General features: G+C 39.7%; 2 protein-coding genes across 2 annotated transcripts; both read right to left on the reverse strand.

The window, feature by feature from the left end:
* Window positions 1-61: 61 nt before the first annotated feature.
* Window positions 62-2,389, reverse strand: mrps7 (mitochondrial ribosomal protein S7). Its single transcript, XM_012872392.3, has 5 exons — window positions 2,293-2,389; window positions 1,394-1,585; window positions 1,232-1,295; window positions 971-1,138; window positions 62-427 (listed from the first exon to the last, which is right to left on the reverse strand). The coding sequence occupies exons 1-5, from the start codon at window positions 2,334-2,336 to the stop codon at window positions 206-208; spliced, it is 690 nt and encodes a 229-aa protein (XP_012727846.2). The 5' UTR covers window positions 2,337-2,389; the 3' UTR covers window positions 62-205.
* Window positions 2,390-4,019: 1,630 nt separating this feature from the next.
* On the reverse strand, window positions 4,020-17,387 carry nup85 (nucleoporin 85). The gene is made up of 19 exons (XM_012872395.3): window positions 17,214-17,387; window positions 16,602-16,692; window positions 15,496-15,658; window positions 15,331-15,401; window positions 15,169-15,212; window positions 13,968-14,037; window positions 13,727-13,848; window positions 13,461-13,595; window positions 10,791-10,913; window positions 10,492-10,623; window positions 10,300-10,406; window positions 10,123-10,206; window positions 9,971-10,036; window positions 8,386-8,537; window positions 8,180-8,297; window positions 6,949-7,049; window positions 6,480-6,631; window positions 4,527-4,628; window positions 4,020-4,234 (listed from the first exon to the last, which is right to left on the reverse strand). The coding sequence occupies exons 1-19, from the start codon at window positions 17,244-17,246 to the stop codon at window positions 4,136-4,138; spliced, it is 1,965 nt and encodes a 654-aa protein (XP_012727849.2). The 5' UTR covers window positions 17,247-17,387; the 3' UTR covers window positions 4,020-4,135.
* Window positions 17,388-17,554: the final 167 nt, after the last annotated feature.

Below are 17,554 nucleotides of genomic sequence, written 5' to 3' on the forward strand. Positions count from 1 at the left end.
AAATCTTGGACTGTTTTCTCAACTCGGCTGCATTTGTTGTCACTAACAAACACGCTTCGGCGAGGTTTATGACAGATTTTTATATACAAAAAAAAAAATGCAATCAGTAAGTCAATCTGCAGTCTCTTGTACGTTGTCCCATCGTGACAGATTCCCTATTTACAACAACAGCTTGTCATCCGTCAGTCCTGCTCAGCTCTCCCGTCTACCACCAGCGGTAGTGGGCGTAGGCTCTGTTGGCTTCGGCCATCTTGTGCAGCTCGTGCTTCTTCTTGATGACGTTGCCCTCCTTTTCGAAGGCGGCGAGCAGCTCCTGGGAGAGCTTTTCGTACATGTGCGTGCGTCTGTGTTTGTTGTCCCGGCACTCTTTGATCATCCACTTCATCGCCATGAAGCGCCGGCGGTTGTCCGTCAGCGGGATGGGCACCTGGATGGGATTGAGATAAATTATGTCAACACTGAACCTAAAAAAAATAAATTAAAAAAAATAGACGCAGAGTCTCTTTTTAGATGTTTTTTTGCGTCAAATAGCTCTTTAATGATTTCTCTTTCTGCCATCTACATCATCCTCCCTGGGTTCAGATTAAAATTTAAACACTGCTTTTAAGGTTAAAAATAAGGAAGGAGGAAAACAAGAAGGCAAACAAAAGGAAAAAAGGCCACAGAGAAGGAAGGATTGTGAGGAACGACACGAAGGGAGGAATATAGGACATGAGGAGGGAAGGAAAAAGGAGACAGAAGTAAGGAAGGGTGGACAAGAAAGGTTAAGAGGGAACAAGAAGGGAAGGGTGCAGGGGATAAAAGGAAGTGAGGAAGGACAGGGAAGAAAACATTTAGACAGCTTTATAACAAAGCATACAATTTATTTATTTTTTCAAATCTGGAACACAGTCGAATTCCCTACTTTTCGATGCAACATAGGAACCCAGATAGAATTAACAAAATAGCGTTAAACTGCCTTCTTACTGACCTGATAGTATTTTCCACCCTTCTGTATGCTGGCCAGCCCAACTACAGGCTTACAGTTCTCCAGGGCCTGGTGAAAGATGGCGTAAGGATTGCACTCAATCTCCTCCTTCTTCCCATCGGCAGCTTTGTGGTATTTCTCCACCTGCTTCGACTTTATGTTTTCCAGCGTCTAAGGAAAGAGAAGTGGCCGTCAATTGCCGCTTCACCTGGACGTCGGCGACAGACCGAACAGACCTGAGGCCTCTCTTTTTCTTGAAATTACCTGCATCATGATCTCTCTGGCCAAAATCTTGTCGCCGTCTTTCATCATCATGTTGATGAATTTACTGAGAAGCGGGGGGGGGAAAAAAAGAGAAAGGATCGGTTGACATGAACTTAACAACGTAGCCGTAGCTCTCCCTCTCTTCCTTATGCTGCGGATCACCTGAGGACCGGGTCGTCAAACGTGGAGCTCGTCACTGCGTTGGGGGCGGCTTTGATGGGTCGGAGCGTTTTCAGCTCGCGCTCCTCCTTCTCCTCGGCGCTCAGCTCGCTCTCCGGCCGGCTGTAGGCCTCCTTCCTGACCTCGGGCTCCAGATAGTAAGGGTTGTATCTGCTCCATCTCACCAAGAGGACTCTGCGGAACCAGGAAGACAAGTCAGGCCGGCTATTGGTCTGTTGCAGAGTTTGCAATAGGGATGCAACTGAAAAATATGTCTTCTCTTTTTGGCTTGATACGTGTATTTTCACTCATTAAAATTAGTTTGAATGTCGAGTCACAGTAGGGTCAAACGTTTTTGCTCCCCTTTCTTTTAAGAAAACACCCTTTAAAAATGCAGCAAACATATATTTCCCTGTGCATGACTGGGTTCTCTCCGGGTACTCCGGCTTCCCCCCCCACAGTCCAAAAACCTGACTGTTAGGTTAATTAGTCTCAAACAGCTGGGAGATGTGTAATGACTCAACATATGATCAAATAGTTTAAAAATAATCATAGTGGGGGAAAGGAAGCAGGTAATTTGAAGGTCTTTGTTGAACTAGTCTGACAGAATATTTTCAAACGCTGTAAAAGCATCAGCTGGACTGCGGATGTTTTTCCCTGAACCATACCTACAGGACTTGTAGTTTGAGAAGGTTAATCTCACATTAAGTCCCTCTGGTGGTTTGCTAAAGGCGTGATGAGCGCATTAATATCGACACACCGCTCCGGGTTTAACGAAACCTTACTTTATCCGAGCAGGCTGATTTTATACGTAAATAAAACCAAAGCGGGAGAAACAGCATGCATTCGGTTAGTATTTACTGTATAAATTAATCTTTTAACGTGCAAAACGCTCAAATTACCTTGGTGTCCAAGGTTTTAGTAATCCTGAGATGGAGGCAGCCATCTTGAAAATGTGACGGTCTTCTTCTTCTTCTTCTTCTTCTTCTTCACTGCCAGTTGCTAAGCAATATTTTGGTACGTTACCGCCACCAACTGGAATCGACTGAGGATAGTAATACTAACTTGTCATTAAAAACTTTTTAAATATATTTATTTATTTCAAGTATCTCCGCAAAAACGAACATTCAAAGCTAGAGTCTTTAAAATACATATATTTAATGCTCGGCTGTATCTTTCTGTCCTCTAAATTCTGCTCCAACATTTTATTTGGTCCAAATTCGGTTCCAGCGTTTCATCCGATGGTATGGTTCCCTCATTTAAACCGTGCACTATTCAATCCAGCCTTTCTGTTGTGTCCTGTAACTCTTCCTGTTCCAACTTTTACTCCAGTTTTCTCATTCTCTCAACCACTACCATATCAAATTTACATTGTTTTGTTTTGCATGTTTGTCTGTCAGTTCGTTTCCCTTTCCATATATATATATATATATATATATATATATATATATATATATATATATATATATATATATATATATATATATATTAGAATGTACCTTTCAATCTTTACAAACAGCCAGATTTCTAATAAAAGGTCTAAAAGATTATTATTTCAAGGTGAATAATGAACTAAAGTCAGAGCAAACTAAAGGTCTAAATTAACAGACTTCTGAAAACCACCCTAAAGCCCAGATGATTCCAAACTTCTCTCTGGTTTTTGAGGGTCTGACAAAAAAATTCACGTTTGGTCTTGAGTAATCAACTACAGTATTAAGACCATTACTGATTCTTTCACCAGTTCCAACCATGGAGGAAAGGCACTTTGTGTGCTTAGAATCCTTTGATGCATCAGTACAAAGTTGACCATGTTATACATTATCCTTGTTCTATATGTGGATGCGAAATGTTCCATTTTCCCCTTAGTCAGGTAAGGTCAGTATCAAGGTCTGAAGGTATCTCTGGATGAAATTGGGACAAAGGAACAGCTCAATCCTTACATGAGATGTTTCTGAATCTTTTATTTTGTCATCTACTATTCAGCCAATATATTTTTCTCCTTTTCCCCGCCTGGTTTTGAAACGACTCCCCAGACGGAAAATATGAGGACCGTCTGATTTAGTAGCAATGAGTATTCCGGTCCTTTTTCCAGGATCTGGATCCTTTTGCTCACATCAAAAGCGATGCCCATAGGGTCATCATAGTATTTACATGTAATTTCAGTAACACAGAATTTCTTCCCCAAATTCATGTTAAAGCTTTACAGAAGAACAAAGAATGACCGTCTTCCTTATTGCTCCGTAAAAACTTTGACCATTATTTGAAACGTATACAACTTACACTGCTCAATTTGGACTGGATTATTCAATACTATTTAACGATTAAAACTGTTTTGTATGTATGAAACGTTTTTGTTGTGGAAATAAAGTATTTTCTCAATAGTTCAAATTTCCTGCCATTTACTGCTAAGGAAATTCATTCCCATGGCATGAAGCAGCCACCACAATAAAATAGAGCCATCAAAATAAATCTTATCTTCTTATGACCACAAAATACGGTACCATAGCTTCTCATTCCTCACGCGTGTCATGTACCATCTATTCAGGGACGGGAACAATATATGCATGTTTTGTTCTTGTGGAGTTACCATTTTAGATTCTGAATAAAATAAATAAATCAGATGTCAATGTACACTATGAAAAGCATTTTATTATCAAACATCACATCTTGATTTCTGTTTTTTTTTTATATACACAATACAAAAAAAAGCAAAAGAAGAGCTTTTTATTAGTTGCTGCTCTGCCCTCATGTGTCCACGGTTCCTTCTTTGACGATAGCCATGGCCAGATTCCTGGCCAGAGAGAGCCTCAGGAGCTCCACTTTGGTCTGCTCCACGTCTTGCTCCTGAAAACAAAGATGTGCTTCAGCAGACGGTACTTTTCTAGAGTTTGGCGACAGGAAATAGAAAGTATCCTACCTGTATATTCATGTAAAACAATTATGAAAAGCTGTCTGTAACATAATCCCTGCATTGTCCCACAATGGGGCAATTCGGGTGTGACGGTGACAAAGATGCTGAATACACAATTTATAGTAATGTGTAGTGTCTATAGCTCACAAGCTTCTTACAATTAAATATAAAGATTTCTCTAAAACAATTCATGGTAAGCTCGTGCAAACAGTATAAAAGCTGTACCTGCATTGGGCTGTCTGCACTAGGAGCTGCAGTGTCCAGTGAGGACGTCAGTTCCTCTAAACAGTACATCAACTCATAAGTTTGGTCCGCCGAGAAGATCACCTAAGAAAAAAAATAAATAAATAAAAAATCCAAGTTAAAAGTAAAAAAAAAAATATTATTAGAATATGCACTTAACAAGAAAACTGTTATATTAGTTTCCCTAATCACAATTTTAGACATCCATCTACAAAGTGTGATGAAATAATTGCTTCCATTTATGCAATCAAATTTATGCAATTTGATTGCATAAATAACAAGTTTCAGGTGGAAATATATAAATCGGCCTGAAAAACCTGCAGTTTAGCAGGATACATGTAAGAATTCCTTATAAAATAGAGTGCAACATTAAGAAAATAAACTGATAAACGAATAGTAATATCAAATTTATTAGCTGAATAATTTCTGTAAAGTGATTTCAAGATTCAAGGTGTCCATCAAACCATAAACTCAAACAGCTAAGGGGTGCTGGTTCTGCTACACCTTAATCATTTGGTACCTCTGGCAGCTTTGGTGCTCGACTTTTTCCTGATATAAAAAAGGAAGCCATGTGGCACATGACACTTTTTAGCAACCGTGCCTGAATGTGTACCAGCCAGGAGGATGCCATGACAACTACTGATTTAAAGACCTTTATCCAATTTACTTCTGGACTTGTGTTAGAAAATGCGGGTTATAAAACTGCACTAATTTTACATCTAACATTCAAGAGGTCACTTAGTATTAATCTGGTTTGATCAGGGGTCATGGCCTGTCCTATTTCATTACAATCGACTGGTTGCCACGGGGATTAGTCGACTAACGAATCCACAATCAATTAACATGGGGAGCAACATAAAGTCTGGACAATCAGATCCATAACGTTATATGTGAGAGTGCATCGTTTTCATTATCATTCATCTCCATGTTTCATCAAAACATCAACAAGGGTTTGAAATATTTGTTTAAAAAGGCATGAAATGTAAGCCTTTAAACATATTGAATGCACAGATTGTTTAAGTGGGGAATGGACCTGTGCCCTCGCTGACGTTTGTGCAAGCCACCTCTAAATAAAATCCAACAACATATTCATCAGTGAAAATAGAGGGGCATAATATGTCTGCAATTGCTATCTCAAAATCAATGTGTGCAACTGTTACATGTGCAACTTTTGTATGTGCAAAGGAGCGCTTGGATGTAACCTTTAATAGGGAATTATATTTAAAGTGCCATGCATGCAAATTAGACATGACTGTAATATAGCTGGCCTGTCGGATGGACATTTACTGCCTTCGATCCCCACATTTGTTGCATTTCTTCAGTGGTCAAGATGCTAACGCTCACAGAGATTGGTCAAAATGCTGTGAAAATGCTTCCCTGATGATGTGCAGCACAACTTGTCCATGTCAGATTTGTTTGCTTGGAAATTTACCGCTTTATCCTGAGTAAATATCCATTTAATTTTTTTGTTTTACTGAAATTCCCAACTTCAACAATAGAGCATCTGTTGTTCATCTCAGATACATTTATCTTTTCCCTCCAGGCGACACCAAAATACACCGCCGGCTTTACTAAGCTCATAAATACCAAAGGTGCAGGTGTAACAAGCAAGTTAAGGGATCTTTCCAAAATTGCTAACAACCATTTGTGTTTTTTTTTATTAAAAAATTATTTCATTTATATTATCTTATACAAACTTCAGTATATTTGTTTAGTTTCACCGTACATTTTTCCCCAAATCATGACATTAAACCTTAAAACTTTAATTTGAATTGGCTCTTTCCTCCATTTATCTGTTCTATATACCTAAAGAAATAACACGAACATCTAAAAAAAAAACTCTTAATATCTGAAGATGCCACATTCGCCCATCCCTTCTGATTGTATCCATAACCATAAATGCTCAGTGTAGAGACGTGCAGGACGTTGACCGACCTCTTTTTGCTCCAGCAGTGGCAGAGCGTCGGTCAGCAGAGTCATCCAGAAGCTTCGGGGGGCAATCTTCGCCGTCATGAGGGAAAGCAGCAGCTTTGCAGCCTCCTTGAAGCGCTTCTCCCCGTACAGTTTGTGGAACTCCCTGTACTTTCCTGGTGCACGAGAAAAACAAAATTCATGTTGATCTGCAGAGAAGTTTGTGTGTAAAACGTGTCGGGCTCAGACATTGTGAAGGTCACAACACGTCAAACACAACTCGGCTCTGACTGGATCACCGTTGATAAGCGTTTCTGTGTGTCTCATGTGACAGCAGAAAGACGGGGGGGGGGGGGGGGGGGGGGGGGGGGGACGCTGTCCTTGCTGAATGTTCTGTTATGGTGTTGTGTGAAGAATGAACTTGTGAGTGACGCATCCGACTCAAAACAGGGAGCTTTTTGACGATTGAGGGTGTTTGTTTCAGGGTTCCTACCGAGAAAAGTCAGCCTGTCGCTGAGAAGCATCGCTGGACCCAAATTGTCGATTAGATCCAGATCAGAAAACGTCCCTTTGGTGCAGTAATCCTGCAGGAACCTGAAAAAGAAAACATTCTTTTGGTAAAAGGCGACTTCTTAAAAATCGCCTGCAGATCCGTGACAAACAGTCCGTTGCTAAAGTATTCACACCCTAAACACTTTTTCCATCGGATCACATTACAGCCGCAAACCTCAATGTATGGGCACTACATGTGACAGGTCATGCAACTTAAGCTTTAAGTCCTTTTGGGTACGTCCAACAGCTTTACACCCTACAAGCTGAACTATTCCTCATGCTTCTCAACCAGAGACCAGTCTGCTTTTATCTAAACCACAGCAGTTTAGCCCGGGCAGCATTTTTAGGGACAATGTTCTGTATGCTGGTTTATACAGGGGGATCTGAATTGTTGGGTTTCCGTTATTTTGGTCTCATCTGCTCAGAGAACGTTCTTCCACCTGTTTGCTTTTGCCCCCTGCTTGGCTAGTGGCACGCTTTCTTTCAACAATGCCTTTCCTCTTGTCAATCTCCCATAAAGCCCAGTTGTGGTGTCAAGAGCAGTGGATCTCTGCAGCTCCTCCAGAGCTACCTTGGTCCTCTTGGCTGCTTCTCTGAACGTCACTCTCACTGCTTGGCCTCTCGGCTTAGGTGGACCAAGCCCTGAGATGTTGTTACTGAAAAGTGCTATTTAAATAAACTTACCTTGCCTAAAGCCTACCTAAGGTATTGGTTTTCTAAACTAATCCTGCATTAAACATATCCACAACTTTAACCTTTCTGCTGGGTTCCTTGGTCTCATCAACAGCGTCTGTTCACTAATGTTTAACAAACCTCTGTGATTTATACAGATATTAAATTACACACAGGTAGACTAAAGATGAAGAGTCTGCTATCTGCAGATGGCTGAACTGAATTTCCTTTAGTGGTATCAAAGTAAAAGGGGGCTGAATACAAATGCAGGCCATACCTTTCCAATTGTACATTTTATTTTTTCTTAAGTAAAACTTGAATTGCTATTTTCTTCTTCCATTTTACAGAAAACTTTGACCTTTGGTTGGTCAAACTGAAATCTGTGGATGTAATGTGACAAAATGTCAAAAAGTTAAGGGCTTGAATACTTTTAGACGGTACTGTACCCCTTAAATTAGAGGATTCACTACAACCAAAAGTCAACAGTTTAAAGGACTAACCTCTCTGAAATGAGGGTGGCAAAGGCAGCGTCTTTGGCCCTGATGCTCCAGGACAGAGCTGAGCCCAGTCTGTTGTTCCTCAGAGCTCTCATAGCCATGATCTTACAGATACTCCGCACTGATAGAAAGAACAGAAAGCAACGCTTAAAGGGATGACTGTGCTTGGAAATCACTGCTAACCAACAAGGTTAAAGGCAGAATGTTACCTTGCTCTGACATCTGCCTGTCCTCGCAGATCCGGAGCACTTTGAGGGCTTTCCGTTCTGTGTCTAAAGGCACGCGCTCGATCTGCAGCTCGAGGCAAGCTCGCCCCAACTCTGGACAGTGGTCGAAGTAATCCACAGCGCACTGCCACAGACTTTATCCCAACAAAAAGAAAAGAAAAAGAGATGTTTTAATATGCGTTACGGCACAAAAACACCACAAGGAGATGTGATTCATTTTCAATGCAACAAGCCAAAACTTTCCTATACACAACTTTCCAGAGTTTCCAATCCTGTAAGTTAAATATAAAATATAAAAACATGGATGGAAGGAAGGAAGGAAGGAAGGAAGGAAGGAAGGAAGGAAGGAAGGAAGGAGAACAGAAAGAATGGGTGAGAGAAAGTGAGGAAGGAAAGAAGGAAGGAAGCAAGCAAGCAAGGAAGCAAGGAAGGAAGCAAGGAATTGGAGCAGAAAGAATGGGTGAGAAAGTGAGGAAGGAAAGAAGGAAGAAAGCAAGAAAATAAAATTGCAGAGAATGGAAGGAAGGAAGGAAGGAAGGAAGGAAGGAAGGAAGGAAGGAAGGAAGGAAGGAAGGAAGGAAGGAAGGAAGGAAGGAAGGAAGGAAATAAAATTGCAGAGAATGGAAGGAAGGAAGGAAGGAAGCAAGGAAGGAAGGAAGCAAGGAAGCAAGGAAGCAAGGAATTGGAGCAGAAAGAATGGGTGAGAGAAAGTAAGGAAGGAAATAAGGAAGAAAGCAAGAAAATAAAATTGCAGAGAATGGAAGGATGGAAGGAAGGAAGGAAGGAAGGAAGGAAGGAAGGAAGGAAGGAAGGAAGGAAGGAAGGAAGGAAGGAAGGAAGGAAGGAAGGAAGGAAGGAAGGAAGGAAGCAAGAAAATAAAATTGCAGAGAATGGAAGGAAGTAAGTAAGTAAGTAAGGAAGGAAGGAAGGAAGGAAGGAAGGAAGGAAGGAAGGAAGGAAGGAAGAAGGAAGGAAGGAATATAAAAATTGCAGAGAATGGAAGGAAGGAAGAAAGCAATGAAAATAAATTGCAGGTGAATGGAAGGAAGGAAGGAAGGAAAGGGAAGGAAGGAAGCGAAGGAAGGAAGGAAGGAGGAAGGAAGGGAGAAGGGGAGGAAGCGAATGGAGAAGGGAGGAAGGAATAATTGAAGGAAAGTGGAAGGAAGGAAGGAGAAGTGAGGAAGGAATGGGAAAGGACAGGAATGAATGAGTACGGGGAGTCATGGAATATAAGGAAGAAAGTGAGGAAGGAAGGAAGGAATGGAGAAGGGGAGTAAGGAAATAAGGAAGGAAGGAAGGAAGGAAGGAAGGAAGGAAGGAAGGAAGGAAGGAAGGAAGGAAGGAAGGAAGGGAGAAGGGGAGTAAGGAATGGAGAAGGGGAGTAAGGAAATAAGGAAGAAAGAAATTAAAAATGGAGAAAGGAAGGAAGGAAGGAAGGAAGGAAGGAAGGAAGGAAGGAAGGAAGGAAGGAAGGAAGGAAGGAAGGAAGGAAGGAAGGAAGGAAGGAAGGAAGTACGGAAGGAAGGAAGGAAGGAGATTATACCTTTCAGAGAGAGTTTAAACATACCTGTGATGAGTGAATAAACCAGAGGCGTACTCTATCAGGAGGAACTCTCTCATATTGGACCCAAAGCTGAACAGAAACAAGGCATCTTAACACTAACCCAGTGATATCTGCAATCATGTCACCTCCAGATTCCCCTCCTAAAGCGTCCTTACTTTAGATTATGAGAGTGGAGGAGCTTGCAGTGATCCAGCAGGTCTGTCAAATGGGCCACGAACCACCAGTTGTTGAGAACAATGCTGAGGAGAAAAAGTAAAAAAAAAAAAAAAAGTCAAACCTCATTAACATTGTAGAGTTCTGTGAATCAACATGATGTCCTTCTGCCGTCTCACCTGCAGTCCTTGATGACCAGGTAAATGTCAAACTCAAAGGCAGCCAGTAAGATGCTGTCTAAAGGCTCCTGGACGCTCCTGGAGTCCAGGAACATGGTCAGGCATGACTGCGGAGCATGCAAACGCAGAAGGTCAACAAAACAACGGCACAGCGGGCAGAAACAGAGCTCAGCTGCATACGGCGGGCTGTACCTGTGCGTAGTAATGCAACTCAATGGGTTTCACCGTGGGGTGGCAGTACAGCAGCCTTGTGATGAGGAAGTGATACCAGGTGCTAAGCAGCTCCTTCTGCTCCAGCAGAGCGTCTTCGTCGCCCACGAGGATCTAAAACGACAACAAGCAACAACGTGAAAAGATTTTAAATGTGTTAAAAGTTTAATAAATTTTTAATTGTAACGTGTGCTGCAGCAGCCGGTGAAGCCAGCTCCCTCTTTGGAGACGATAAAGCAGGAATCTGGAAACGAAGCAGACGTGTGTGCAGCGTCTCCTACCTTACAGATGAGCTCCAGGTGGTAGTTGCTGGAAAACGAGTTGTCCTTCAGGTAGCGGTCCACCTCCTCGTGCCAGTTCCTCCACTTCACGTCAAACTCCGTTAGTGTCTGAGTGCCGCCAGGCTGAAGGCGACAACGGAAAATTAATATAGTAACGCTATGAGCCGGTTTAATGCGACTAAATTCTGTTTTAATGGTAGAAAATGGTGAAAGCTAACAATAAGGGTCAACAGGCTAATATATCCAATCGATATTTGCTATTCTGCTTTGTTCCGAGGGTTGTGGATGAATGCATTAAAGCATAAAAACTAGGGCTGAACAATTAATCGCATTTTCAATATAATCGCGATTTAAAAAAACGCAATTTCCAAATTGCAGAGCTCAGCAATTTTTGGCTATGTAACAATTAGGGAATCAGACACGTCCTTTAGGTGTCGGTAAAACGTTTAAACTGGGGTTGCCTCCACATGGAAGGGAAGACAGTTGCAGCAGTGAGATAATCTAATTTTATTACTTGTTTTAGAGTTTATATAATCATACATAGCATTAAGTACAGGTCAATCAGTTTAATACATAAACTTCTTTGTTGGTTGCACTTTATGTTCAACAAGGATTGATGTTCAAATCAACTAAAAGCTGTTCTCTTGAATAATATTCTGATTAATAGAAACATTAAAAGTTCTTGTTTTAAATAGTCCTTGTTTACAAACATCTTTATTGAGAGGCCATTTTTGTTGCTTGTGGTTAATGCAGAGAAAAGTCAAAATTGCAATTTTGGTTGAAACATATCGTAGGCAGAACGCAATCATTTCTGCACCGAGTTTAGATGCTGTGGGTGTTTCAGCAACTAATCTGCACAGCGAGGAAACAGATTGATTTGTTGTTTGTATAATATTTAAAAACACATGATAAATTAAACTGGGAAAGAAAAAAAAAAAAAAAACACATTTAATCGCAATATTAAGAAAAAAAATTGCAATTAGATTATTTTCCAAAATTGTTCAGCCCTAATAAAAACACAAGAGCTAGTGACAAACCTGGACATGCAGGATGGACTCGCCGTCCTGCATGTCCAGGCCTGACTGAATTGGTATCGGTGCCTCAGATTCTACCGTTTATAACGAGCAACGAGAACACGACGAGGATGGAAAAGAAAGATTTAAATGTTGGTTAACTGCAAGCAGGACTGGAGCAGCGCCAGACTGATCGACTCCATGCCACGCCGCATTGCTGCAGTAATCCATGGAAAAAGGAGCCCCAGCTAAGTATTGAGTGCTGCACATGCTCAGACTGTTTAGCTTCAGACGTTTCAGTTGGTCAACATTTATGGAAATCCTTTTATTGTGTGTCGGTCTTAAGTAATATTCTGATTTTCTGAGAAGCTGAATTAGGGGTTTTCATTTGTTGTAATCAAAATTACAGAAATAAACATTTGAAATACATCATTCTGTGTGTAAACAATGAAAATAATAAAATACGTTTCACTTTTTGAATAGAGTTACTGGAAGAAAAAGGAAAACCATTTTTTATTCTGATTATATGACCAGCACCTGTAGTTTGATTAAAACCGAAGCACCATTTCCCCTTAAATCGGCTTAGATCGATGTTTTCTGATTCTATTTTTTTTTAAAGTAAAAAATACATAAATAAACCTTGATTAACTGCTCTTTGTCTTAGTAAAAATATTTTAATTTTAAAATATTTTACTCTCTTCCTTTTCTGGTGGATTCAAAGCTGCTGCCAAAAAATAGCAAACAAAAGAAAAAACTCTCAGCACTTTTTTCTTCTTTGGTCGTTAAGATTTAATCACTGAATTAAAACATAAGTTACACACATAAGCAGCTTGTGCTATAGTTCTTGAAAATATAACCAGAATGGACATTAAAGTATGTAACAACCAGTAGGACCTTGATAGGTGCAGCTCTAACTTCATATAAATGCATGAACAAATATGTACATCCTGCATTTTAGGCAAAGAAAATCAGATAAAATGTTTTATCTGCTAAATCATTTTGATTCACCAACTTTTTAACATACAGGACAAATGAAAAAAAACATGAAAAAAACAACCAAACACAAAAAGCAAAAACGTGTGGTTAAAAATCTGAAAAGAAAATGTGCATAAAGCACATAAGGTGAAGTGATATATTAGTTCATTTTGTTACTGTGGGCTGTTCACCTCAGCGCATTAAGAACAATGCCGGTTTTTGGGGAGTTACACTAGACTTCTGCTCACTATTAAGACAATTCAGTTCAATTTACTCCTGTTACAATTTAAGTCACTGTAGGAGGGGATGTTAGGACGTTCTCAATGCTCGTAAGATACGCAAGATCAACAATCTGTGAAGGAAGACCCAGACAGCTCAACTCTCTGAGAAGACCGGGTCGCTTTGAACGTTTCATAAAATCTGCGTTTTCAGCCAAGCCGTGGGACAAAAACAAAAAAAAAAAAATGCCAGCACATTTTCAACAAGATGACTGATGTAGCCGACTCTAACGTCAGATCTGGGTTTTTTTTAAAGGAACACATCTCCTTTGTTTTGGATGTTAATTGCAGGTTTGTTATTCTCACCCCTTCCCTCACTTCAAGGGGTTTAACTTTAGTTTGTCGAAGGCTTTACCACAGGGATGAAGCCGTATACAACAAAGGGTATATCACGGTGTACTTACATTGTAAAAGGGCATCTTGCTGAGTAAGCCGTCCATTAGCTTGTACATATTCCTGGAGGCCGGCTGCCGGGTGGCCTGTTTCGCCAGCATCTGTCTGGCTTCTTCCAACCTGCCCTGCAGAACGTAACTCACCACCTGCACGCACAAAACACGAGACAACTGGGATTTACCATTGTGATTTGCATCTGGTTAAAATATTTAAGAAGATCACCGCACATTGTAGCAATTATTAAAATCAGACCTTGTAGAGTTTATTGTATACATACCACATCCCAGTAGTGGTGGTGCTCTGCGGGGCTGTCGCTCTGCAGCACATCCTTTGCCTTCTCGTCAGCATCAGCATTGTGTAACCTCACCCAGTCCAGGAGATGAAGCAGGAGAGAGCCGGCTGGGGATACGCAAACAATGCCGCGTTGCTTCCATTTCAAGATCTTTCACCAAAAAAACTGGAAGATTTTTGTTTCACAACGAAAGCAACGAGATTTAAGAATAAAAATGGAGACTGACCAGGAGCGGCGTCGATGAAAAGCACTTCGCACAGATTCCAGATGAGTTCTATGGCCAAAAGAATAGAAACCTGTGACAAAACGGCAAAAACAACGGTTAGGATGATGATCAAGAAAAATAAAAACGATTTTCTGACATTCTTATTAATCACAAAACAGTTCACCTGAGCCACTATGAATTATTTTCACTCATATACAGCGGAAATATTGTTATAAGTTGTAAAAATTAGAGTTTTTTTCTGCACAGTGTGACAGCACAAACCAGAATTTCGTTTTCCTGCCTCCAGCCAGTTACGATTCCCAGTTATTTCTACTTGCAAATCACCAGAAAACAATAATATGTAAATTTGCCTTTCCAACTCTAGAAACTTCACAACTGAGACGGTGTGTTTCGGCTCACAAACTTTCCCCTTTTTTGCATAAATTAATCAGTGGTCGTTATGGTCAAACAATACAATTTACGTTTTATCAAACCACACACCATGTCTCCAAAATGAAGGATTTTCCTACCAACTGCATTTGCAAAACTGTAATTATTATTATTTTATTTTTTTCTCCGTCTTGAGTAATGGCTTCTTCTTCTTCGGATGGATTTTCCATCCAGGACTGTACTTGACTCTTAACTGTGCTTTATGACACTTTACCAGCTTCAACCAGCAACTTAATTAGGTCTTTTATTGTTGAATAGATTTGCACATTTTGTAACTAACACATCCAAGAGTTCATTCCTCAACAAAATGATTACAGAAAATTCCTGTTGTGATTATACGTATAATTAAGTAAACTTGTTTGGACTAATAATTGTAGCACCTTTGGGCATCTGGATATTGCACCAAAGGATGAATTAGGTTTACAAATAACTGCCTGAGAATATTTCTTTAACACATGAGGCTCTTTTTCATACATGCACGAATATATTTAGATGAATAAACTTAATGTTGTTTTTTTTTATATGTAGCTTTTAATTACCTGTTGTTAAGGCTTTCTTTGACTTTTGGTTGACAGATAGAGTCAAAAGTTACAAATAAACTCTACCCATTGCTGGTTTAGTTGAAGGGGAAGTAAATGGTGTGAATCAGCCCATTTAACTGATTTGATTGCATTTAATAGGTTTAAAAAGAGAGATCAACATTTTAAAAGGGACAGCAATAACACAATCCAATAGTCCAGTTTATGCCCAAGCTAATATAGTTGGCACATGCCTGATTTCCATACTGTGTTGCCATCTCTGTATCTCTTGTAGAAACTGCAAAAAAAAAAAAAAAAATACAATAAAAAAAAAAACTTGGTGAGCCTCAAGAAAACACGCACAGCAGGTAAACATTTCAGTTTAATTTAGTTCATTTTAACTTTCAAAATCTTACCTGCAACTTGCTGAAGCTCTTCCATGCAAGCCCGGATCACAGATCTGTAGTTTCTACTGATGCTGACAAATCTATAAAACATGACAGATGGCTTTCAGATTTTATATCACACGCGATGCATTTTTTGTTTCCTATTTTTAGTCTTGGTCTTAGCCAGGATCCTACTGGGGTTTTTTGCTCTTGCTGGGGACATCCTCCTTGATCGTCTGCAGTCCAACAAAGATGTGATGCGACTCGTTGAAGAGTTTGCGTAAAATAGGGGAGTGTATGTCCTCGTCTTTCCTGACCTTGTGGATGAAGGAGCCGCCTGGGCCTGACAGCGAAGGACCTGAAGCACAGGACTCAATATGGTAAGAAGACAAGCAAGAGTGTGAAAAAAACCCACAGGGAAGCGTGGCTTTACAGTGCCTTGCAAAACTATCAATACTCCTTTAGTTTTTCACATTTTGTAAAGCTACAGCCACAAGCCTCAATCTATTTTATGTTTTGTGATACACAAGCACAAAATACTGCACAATTGTGAAGGACATGGATCTGTGTTTTTTCTGCATTCCTAGCAAATAAAAATACAAAAAGCTCTGCAGCATAGATTGCGTTTAGGCCAATTAAACATATCTGTTTTCAAATCCCCCAATTAAAGTCTAGACGTAAAGCCAATTTAGAATTTGTGGAAAAGTAATGTTCAAAGAAGCTCTCCATCCGATCTGAGCCTGATCAAAGAAGAGTAGGCAAAGTTTTAGTTCAATAATTGTAAAAAGCAGCTAGAAACATGTCCTAAAACAGGGGTTGCCAAAGTGGAGGTCGGGAGATGATTTGATACTGATTTTCTAAAAAATTATTTGTATTTCTTTATTTATGAAACCGGTACCAAAGTATAACATTAAAGCAATTCACTTTTAAGCAGTAGGAAGGCTGCACTTTTTTTTTTAAAGAATTCTTAGAAAAATACTACTTTCTTGTTGTAATTTTACACTTTATTCTCAAAATTTTATGACTTTATTCTCACAATTTCCCCCCAAAAAATGTTTTATTATTTTGGGAGTCGCAGCCTGAAAAGTTTGAGAACTCCTGTCCTAAAAGACTTGCAGATTTAGATGCTGTGAAAAGTCATAAAGTATAAAACAAATACAAACCGCACTTTGTGGATTTGTAATTGTTTTTGTACAATTTGGAGTTGGTCTGTTACATAGAATCCAAATAAGATATATGCCATGTTGTGGTTACTACGTAATAAAAAAATATTCAATGAAAAAATTATTATATAGACATACCTGATGCTTTAAACTGTGTCTCGTAGACAAGGATATCTTCAGGACCCCAGGCGAATCCCATATGCTTCCCATGCCTGATTGCTGGTATATTCTGCATTTAAACAACACAAACAAAAAAAACAGGTGTCAGCAACCCTAAACATTTAGTGTTCGACAACAGTTTGCCCAGGAAATTATATAAATAAAACACACAAAATATATAATTTTTTTTACAATAGTTCTTCTGAACATATAGTACCTGCCAAACTGATTAACCATAATTAACTCTCAAGAGTTTAGCAACATTAGTCGACCGTGCATTTACAGCCTGATTTGATTGCTAATTAATTTGACATGCGGAGATGTTATTGTTGTTTTTTTTAGCTACACAGCTATACTTTTAGAAAGCAAAGTACGTATTTACTCTGAATACAACTCACAATGTCAATGTGTTATTATAAGTACAGGTCATTTCTGTTAACACCATTGACAATTAACCTTCGGCCAGTTTTAAACTCCAATATTTACTGGTGAATTAAAAATATTCTCGGTATTTAGCTAGATGGTTAGCAGCGCAATGCTATCTGGCTTTGAAGTGTAGGGGAGAAAAACTAAGCTACAAAGACAACTTACAGTGACTGTCGGGTTAACGTCGACTTCCTCCATCGGGAAACAGTATTACTGATCCTTTCCGTATTTAAATTACGAATAATTCAACTATCTACATGCCATTGAACGCATGTGCTTTGCAGTCCGGTTTACCCGCCGCTGTCTTTCACTAGGTAGGAGGAAGCCGCTGGTGCGCATGCGCCAAGGCTGCCTTTCTAGTGCCTGCTTTTTTTCCCTGCCGATCGTGTCCTCAGGGATGGTTATTATTTAATTATTTTTATTTAAGCCTGCAAAGCAGTAACGTAGATAACCAGAATATTATTGTATCATAGAGTCCGGATCAGCTACGAGATTAAATAAAAAGC

This window comes from Fundulus heteroclitus, chromosome 16, assembly GCF_011125445.2.
Source record: "Fundulus heteroclitus isolate FHET01 chromosome 16, MU-UCD_Fhet_4.1, whole genome shotgun sequence".
In the NCBI taxonomy this organism is placed as follows: Eukaryota; Metazoa; Chordata; class Actinopteri; order Cyprinodontiformes; family Fundulidae; genus Fundulus; species Fundulus heteroclitus.

What these genes read in the sequence shown, in the direction of transcription:
- nup85 (XM_012872395.3), bottom strand. Translation starts at nt 17,246, where the DNA reads ATGGAGGAAGTCGACGTTAACCCGACAGTCACT. An exon ending in AGAGCTTCAGCAAGTTGCAG is followed by an intron (nt 15,213 to 15,330) that starts GTAAGATTTTGA and finishes TTTTTTTTGCAG; the next exon opens with TTTCTACAAGAGATACAGAG. An exon ending in CAGGCAGATGTCAGAGCAAG is followed by an intron (nt 8,298 to 8,385) that starts GTAACATTCTGC and finishes TCTTTCTATCAG; the next exon opens with TGCGGAGTATCTGTAAGATC.
- mrps7 (XM_012872392.3), bottom strand. Translation starts at nt 2,336, where the DNA reads ATGGCTGCCTCCATCTCAGGATTACTAAAACCTTGGACACCAAG. An exon ending in CTAAAACCTTGGACACCAAG is followed by an intron (nt 1,586 to 2,292) that starts GTAATTTGAGCG and finishes CTGGTTCCGCAG; the next exon opens with AGTCCTCTTGGTGAGATGGA. An exon ending in TTTGACGACCCGGTCCTCAG is followed by an intron (nt 1,296 to 1,393) that starts GTGATCCGCAGC and finishes CCCGCTTCTCAG; the next exon opens with TAAATTCATCAACATGATGA.